Raw genomic sequence first — 8,712 nt, forward strand, 5'->3', positions numbered from 1 at the left:
AATAGCTTTGTCTGTACTTACTTTGATCGTGCTAGATCTATCGTTGGAAAAAGAAGGCAAGAAAGGAAAGAAACCATTTCCTTTCTAAAATCTCCAAATCCCTACGTCTATAAATTCCTACTTTCCATCCCCAAATCCCTATATTGTGAGCCAAATCTCTACATGTCCAAATTCCTATATCCCCAAATCCCTATATCCCCAAATTTTTACATCACTAAATCCCCATATTCCCAAATCCCTACATCCCTAAATTTCTACATTTCCAAATCCCTACATTCCCAAATGTCTACATCTTCCAATACCAACATCCCCAAATCTCAACGTTTTCAAATCCCTATATCCCCAAAATTCTACATCCCCAATATTCTACATTCCCCAATCCCTATATTCCCAAATCGCTATATCCCCAAATCCCAACATTCCCAAATTCTTCAAACTCCAAATCTCTACATCACCAAATCCCTATATCCTCAAATCCTTACATCCCCAAATTCCTCCATCTCCAAATTCCTACATTCCCAAATTCCCCCATCTCCAAATCTCTACATCCCCAAATCCCTAAATTCCCAAATTCAGAAATACTAGAAATCCCAAATTTCCAGATCCTCAATTCTCTAAACTCCCAAGTCGCTAAATCCTCAAATCCCAGAATTGCCAACTTTTTAAATTCCTAAAACCTCAAAATTGTCACATCTCCTAATTCTGAAATTTTCAAAAATCCCTAAAAGGAAATAGACTCTCTCCTCATCCTGACTATTGCCATAACAGGAGAAAACCTAGACTAAATTCATTTGGTAAACGAAAATCTAGACTAAATTCATCAAACTTTAATTAGCTTACAAAATCTAAAAAATGCAATAAAAAATCGCGTGAGCAAAAAGTCTCCTCATTCCTCGAAAATCGACAAAAAATGATGAAAGTTGCATGGAGTATAAAAAAGAAACGGTGAAATGGCAAGAAGAAACGGGCCTACGAACAAGGGAAGTTTGAGACGAAAGTACAAAGAAGTTCGGGTACCACGAAAAGTCGCGTGCAAAACAAACCAGGTGAGTAGAAGGAGTGAGAGGGTGTGTGTTTGAGGCAGAGGGTGAGAAAGAAAGGCCACCCTTTGGCCATGGTTATGCGCGTTGGCCCTTCAACCCTCCGGCAACCACCGTCACCCTTCCCATGCCCCCCGTTGGTTGCCCTCGTGGCACCCTCGAGCACGACAACCCCTCCTGCTCTGCTCTCACCCTCTTGGGACGATGTAAGCCCGCTTCGTCGATCAATATTACTCTCTCTTCGAGCGTGGCACGGCTCGTCTGAGCGGCAACCGAGCGCTATCATATTAAGTTGGCGAGCACTTTGGCTGCGAACGGTGCTGGTGTGTTCCGAGAGACAGAGAGAACCCAGAGCCAAGAAACTTTTTCTTTCGAACAGAACGTCGACCGATTTTATCTGTTCCATGGCTGAGCAACGACGCCAACCGGAGAGCCAGAGAGAAACAATGTTATCGCTGCATAACGGGGATGATGCTCTTAAAAGTTCCAACCACCACGATCGACGCTACCAGATACCGCTCGAGGAGAGAATTCTGCGCAATCTGATACCATCTCTTCGTTAGATTATTTGGAGAACGTGAGACCGACGATTTGAATAGAAAAACTGGCCAGAATTCGATTCTGATTATTGAAACGAATAATTAACTGGGATATTATCGAGTCTGATGAATCGCTTACAAGTTTCTTATTGTTACATTTGTTTGGGTTCTCTTCAAATTTATGTGGATTCTCATTGAGATAATTAATGTGTCCATTATGTTACACCGTTTGTTCATGCAGGTTTCTATTTTAATTTTAACTTTAATGTGATTCTGATTATTGAAACGAATAATTAACTGCGATATTATCGAGTCTGATGAACGTTACAAGTTTCCTATTGTTATATTTGTTTGGGTTCTTTTGAAGTTTATGTGGATTCTCGTTGAGATAATTAATGTGTCCATTATGTTACACCGTTTGTTTATGCAGTTTTCTATTTTAGTTTTAACTTTAATATGTGCATTTTATGTCGGTGAGTTTTGTGTTGCAGTATTAATCTTTTCGTTCATGAAGATCGAAGTTCTTTTATTAAAAACGATAGTAATTGATCAGCAAAAATGGAGATAAAATTTAAATAATAAATATCTTGTTTTTTCTGCAAGATTTTTTTCAAAAGAATATTTTTAAATGTTATAATAAAAAGTAATAGCGCACTGTTATAAAATAATGTATACTGTTATAAATTTAGGTAGTGTTATAAAATAACGTATAAAATAAAATAATAATTGAAGGGTATGAAATAACAGTTAATATTTTTAATGAAATGATGTTGATTGCGACGAACCATTATAAATGACTCAAATATTTCTCTAGCAGTGGTAATCAATATCGATGACAGAAATTAATTTTGGTTGCGAATAAACGTTACCGTCGACGGAAATTTAATTTTGGTTGATATTAACCAGTATAAATGATCGGAATCGATGAGAAAATAACGAATATAGATGACAAAAATTTTTTCTAGTTATAGTCAACCTTTATTAATTAATACTAAAAGTTATACTACTCAAGCTATATAGTTGGGTTGTTTTTCGATTCGTATTGTCCATGAAGCGAGAAGATAAATGAAGAAAGAAACAGTTACTTGGAGATTTTTTGATAGGCTGTGTTAAAATAACAGTAATAGTAGGAAATGTGTAAATACATTATCAAAGGTCCAAGGTTTTTAAAACCCAATGGTTTAAAACCTCAAATTTACAAAATTCGAAAAGTCTAATGAAAAACCTTCGTGAAGATCCTAAATTCTTAAAAATTCCAAAAATCCTAAAAATTTTAAAGATTCTAAAAATTCTAAAAATCCTAAAAATCCTAAAGATTCTGAAAATCGTATTAATTAAAAAAATCTGCTAAATCCTAAAAATTCTAAGAATCCTAATATCCTAAAAATCTTAAAAAATTCTAAAGATTCTAAAAATCTTAAAATTCCAGAAAATCCAAAAAATCCTAGAATATTTCAAATCTCAAAATTCATACCTCCGAAATCCCAATGTCCTAAATTTAAAAAGTCCTACAAACTCTAAATCTCTATATTCCTAAAGAACAGTAACAAAAATTATACCAAAACATCAATTCAACTTTTAATTATTAAACGATTATTTACAATGTGTAATACTGTAAAAAATTTGATATATAGCTAAAAAATGTTAAATAAACTGTTCCCGCGTGAGATGTTCTTTCTCTATGTCATCATTTCCCTTGGGGAGCGCTATAAAGCTAGCTACTATACAACTTCCAATTTGGAGGGTAGTATAGAGGTTTTATCAATAAAACATGTCCACACTTTTTTATTTATTTTTCTATTTTATTTTCTATTCATCAATTCAGTAAATAAAACGAACAGACAATATTTTTAATATAATTTTGATATTTATATTTATTTGTTTTGCAGTTATTAGTATGTAATCAGTATATAAAAGAAGTATATATTAAGTATATATTGAGCTATTAATTATAGTAAATAGTGTACAATAAGATTATATACAGTTGATTAATATATTTTTTGTTGCATCAGCTGATACTCCTTCATATTATTTACAAAAAAGTATTAATCTATTTATGTGAAAAAATCATTAGTTTAACAGGTATTTTAATTCTAACTTGTTAGGAAATCGTGACTTTTTGGTCAATATTATGAATTGCCCTAACTGAACAGCAAATGTTTTTCTACATGTTTTGAGAGGTCACGTGTCATCAAACGAATTGTGAGTTTTTGTTTTTTTTTGTTACGCAGTAACAGTGAAATTTTGTCTCTGTTACGCCTCTAATACGATGAATACGACGATACAGTGAATTATCACTTCATGATGAAGTATTCTAAAGAAGAAAAGATAGACACGTTATCGGTTTATTTTGAAGCTGGGAAAAATGCTACACATGCAGAAAGATTATACACTACGGAATGTTAGTAAGTCATTAATTTCTCGATTCAGAAGGTGTCATGGTGTAAATGGTCGCCCAATTAGAACCTTTTCTGTAAATAGACATTAAAATTAAAATATTTCCTAAACTAATGATTTTTTCACATAAGCAGATTAATACTTTTTTGTAAAGAATATGGAAGAGTATCAGCTGATGCAATAAAAAATATATGATTTATAAAAACATTAATGACCTTCATATGTTCTTCACACGTCCACCTACAAAAAAAATATACCACCAGCATATGCCCCTCTCAAAACCATTCAAATTCATCTAAAACATTGTTTGCTATGAGTAATAATAATGACGCAAAAGATGTATATACCCACAAGAATTGATATAAAATTTCAAATAAAAAGTTCTATTTGTTTAAAATTTGTCGAAAGAAGTGTTTTCCTTCAGAAATAGGAAAAGAATTATTTTCCTGTGCACGTAAGTACTTTCATTTTACAAGTATATGACATGTTTTTCTTTAATCTCGAACGGAGCGCCGTTCGCTTTTAAAGAACCGATTTTAGCGGAAGAAAGTTCATTTCATTCTCTTTCTTCGAACGGAAAATAAATTAAAACCACTCGAACCGAGCTACCACGTGTTATTTTTAGCGTCCTTAAAACACGAAGACCCGTGAGAAGAGTCAATAACTTGAAAGCTTGCGAGAGTTAATAAAAATGTTTCGTGATATTATTGTAACCGTTCAGACGAGAATTATTCGATGAAAGTACGTGCCTTTTATGTAATTTGCCTTAATTAAACCTGAAAATTACAGACAACGTGTCCATTTAAAGATAAGTACGATTTATGTAATTTATTACGTATCGCGAACTCCGATAAAATGTTAAAAACCAAGCAACGTTAAACATTAAATAAATTTCTCTCGTGGATACGTATTTGTGCAACACTGAATGAAAATGTCGATCGATAGTGTAATAACTCGTGAATTATTTCCTCGTTTCAATTTTATATCCCCGTTAATTCTCTGATATAATTGATTTTTATTCTTTCAACGTTTCAAAGGATGAACACGATAAAATTCACTGAGAAGAAAAATGAGACTTTTATGAATCTATGTTATTCGTAAATTAATTGTTACAATTAAGGAATAAACGTGATAAAAAAGAAAAATTATTATTTCCATTATTATAAAGTATTCAAAGTACGTTTTCAGGCCTGCAGATTATCTTTGTTCTATAAATGTGAAACTTGCAAGAATTTTAATTTTTACAGGTTCTTTTCGTGAATTTATTTTAGTGTAATAATATTACCTTTGTTATTTTAAACATTGATTGATATAAATTTTTTCTTGACGCACGAGGTGAGTCGTATATGGTTTTGCATTTAATGACGCACCGGGTGTGTCACGTGTATAAGTATTCAATGGCACACGCGGTACGTCATATTCAGATTTGCATGAATATTTAATGACACACTAGGTGCGTCATATATGGGTCTGTGTACGTGTTTAATGAAACACCAAATACAGCATATGTGATTTTGTATAGGTATTTAATAACATACTCGGTATGTCGTATGCACCATATGTTTCATATGTTTTCTATATGTCATATAGGTATAGGTATTTATTAATACACTAGATGTGTCATATATAGCTTTCCATAGATATTTAACGCCACTCTATATGTGTCATATACGGTCTTGCACAGGTATTTAGTGACACACTAGGTGCGTCACATATGCATTGTGTGCGTGACTTTAAGGACACAGTCAGTATGTCGCACACGGTTTTGCAGAACTATTTAATGATACATTAGACGCGTCACATACAGTATTGCATACATATTTCATGACATACCAGGTGCGACATATACAGTTTTACATAGATGTTTAATTTATGTAGCGTCGAAAGATTTCTTATTTAAGTCCCGTGATCCCTGTTGATCTACGTAAAAGGACAGGTGTTAGTAAATAAAAACAATATTTGGGTATAAATCCCAAAGAAGAAAGACATTGCAGTCAATGATTTCGTAGAATTGCTATATTTAATATATGTTTATGTGAATGTGAAATGTGTGCAGTCAGAGCTATTGCGCATGACACAACCACTCTAGGGGTCATGAATGCGACCGCGTGTGTGTAGTCAGAGCGACTGCGCATGGCACAACCACTCTAGGGGTCACGAATGTGACCGCGTTCCGGGTCTTACGACCGCTTTCCGGCTCTTGCAACAACCTTCCGGGTCTTACGACCGTTTTCAGGGTTTTGTAACAACCTTTCGGGTCTTACGACCGTTTCCATGGTCTTGCGACCGCTTAATGCTTGTTTTATGATAACAGTGGTATTCTGTTATATTACTTATATTCTAGGAACATAGGTATTTCAAGACGGAAAAATACGAATGTTATAGTAACAATATTTTTTAAAGAGCCGTGTCAAAGGAACTGAATCGAATTGCACCTTGCGCAGCTACCCTAGGTCCTTTTCTCCTCCTTTGCACGTTGGCGACGCATCACTCAGGACGTGGCGCCAAATTTTTTAACTACATGTCTATCTTAGGGATTGTCTACACAATATACCAATAACACGAGCTAATACTATTGCCAATAGGTAGGCGAATTTTTACATTTTCTACTGTGCCTGTGTCATGTATATCGTTAGAAAAAGAAAATGGTTTCTTTCATTTCTTGCCTTCCTTCCACCAAGCACAGCGTCGTCATATGGCCCACCCTCGGTAATAACTGTTTAATCTATGCCCCCTCTAAAGTAGAAAGGCAATCACAGTGCTCTGTTGGGTACATTTATCAGGTACAAGCAATTTGCAGAATATACTCAAATTGTTACATGCCATTAGTAACAAAATAAAGAAGTTAGCAGCCAGTCCAGCCGCGCGAGTTCTAAGTGTTTCGATCCAACGTAAGATGCATCATATATGTACAGTTTTGCATAGATGTTTAATAACACATAAGACGCGTTATATACGGTTTTGCGTAGGTACTTAACGACATGCAGGATGTGACATAGACGAATCTGCATAAGTATTAATAATGCACCTGGTGCATCGTCGGCTTAAAGCGTCGCTTTGTCACTTCCGCCAGAGATATAATGTATCATGCTACTTAGAAAAATTGCTGTATTGTTGGTTTCTGATTTACATATAAGTATATCTATTTATTGTTTTCTTCTCTTTTATTTTTACAAAATTAATTTGAAATTATCTTAAGGAAACATGTGTTGGTAAAATAACAAAATATTTTTGTTAAAGTCTGTGTTGTAAGAAAGATTCATCCTAACTAGCAACATAAAGCAAAGTGCAAATATGTGGAATAGATGAAACAACTTTGTTGACATGTATTAAGAAAAAAGATTGATGCAGAAATAGGTTTAAATAGACCAAAATTTATTATTTATTAATAGATCTGTAAATTGTAATATAAAACAGAAACTGCAGGAAATGCAGTTGTATTTCTCAATTTTGTATTTCTCAAAAATTTATCATGACTTCACTTCTATACAGATATAGAAATAATTGCTAAAATTTATAGTAAGATATTTCATATCAGCATCTCGCAGTAGTATCATCTTCTCACAATGAGATAAATACATTTTAATTTCGTGAAACAAACATTCTCTATTTCATCTCGTCTGTATTTTTCCTCCATTTTAACCAACAATACAGAAAAATCCAGCACACTTTTCATCAAATACAATTCAAAAACAAATAATAAAAATGAAGTCTTTCAATGTCGAACAACGATATACCATTGTTAGCTTGCAAAATATAATTGGTATTTATTCTCCTTTCACTTCGTATGTTCTTTTGAATCATGCTTACATTCCTAACTCAACCCTTACAAATTTTGTTCAGTTTCTTTTCCATTCGGTCTTCGCTTAGGTACAATTTCTTTGTTCGGCACTGAAAGGGTAGAATGTATCAACTTGCCCCCATTCTCGCCAAGCCACAAAATCACCCAACGTATGTGTAGGTAATTGATTACATACAGTTGTCGTTTTTCCCCTGAACATGACCGGGCCCCTGGCACAGCGTCAGTGCCGCCAGCAGCAGGAAGGCGCACGAGCCTTCCGTGAAGAACATTTCCTGCTTTATATCCTGCACGTCACGCGCACCACATGTTCGAGCAGAACAAGAAGCCGAGCACAAGCAACCCGCGAGAAAATAATCCCGGAGGCATAAAAGCCTCCAAGGAGGACGAAATGCGACGAACCGCACCCCACGACGGTCTACCTGCGACTGACCGACACTGCTGCGCGTGATTTTACGCGCGAACCGACTTGCTGTTCGACGGACATTGCGCATGCGCATAACGGGGTACTATAACAGGGTGTGGATGAACGGGGGTTGAAAGGATCTCGACGTACTACGCCGACACCCACGGTCATTGTTGAGGCGAGTTAATGAGCGAAAAGATACAGGCTGCTTTTACGAGCGGTATCCCGTAACGCAAGGTGTGTCCGCGTATCTCGGACATTGGCGTAAACTGAAGTATCTACTTTCGTAGAGAACTTGCACTATGATTTATTTGGTGTGTCAGCCGGAAATAACTAATAACAGCTGCAGTATTAACCTGCAGCTATTATAATAACCTTGCCCTATAACATCGAAGCACTCGTGATGCACGTTACAGTTTAAATGTGACGAAACTAAATGGTATTTGTGTGAAGATCGAGTTGTGATACAATTGTAGTTTGCATAATTAAGGGTCGCTAAATTTAACCCCTTCCTGTGCCATTTATTTATCA

At 35.0% G+C, this 8,712-nt stretch overlaps 1 protein-coding gene across 1 annotated transcript in view; it reads right to left on the reverse strand.

Annotated features, from left to right (window-relative positions):
• LOC100876884 (uncharacterized) overlaps positions 1 to 8,219 on the reverse strand; it is a 146,184-nt gene extending 137,965 nt beyond the window's left edge. The window contains 1 exon segment of the mRNA XM_012291727.2: positions 7,954 to 8,219. Coding sequence (XP_012147117.1) covers positions 7,954 to 8,047 — 94 coding nt within the window. The 5' untranslated portion in view covers positions 8,048 to 8,219.
• Between the last annotated feature and the right edge of the window lie 493 nt (positions 8,220 to 8,712).

This window comes from Megachile rotundata, chromosome 5 (assembly GCF_050947335.1).
Source record: "Megachile rotundata isolate GNS110a chromosome 5, iyMegRotu1, whole genome shotgun sequence".
NCBI lineage: Eukaryota > Metazoa > Arthropoda > Insecta > Hymenoptera > Megachilidae > Megachile > Megachile rotundata.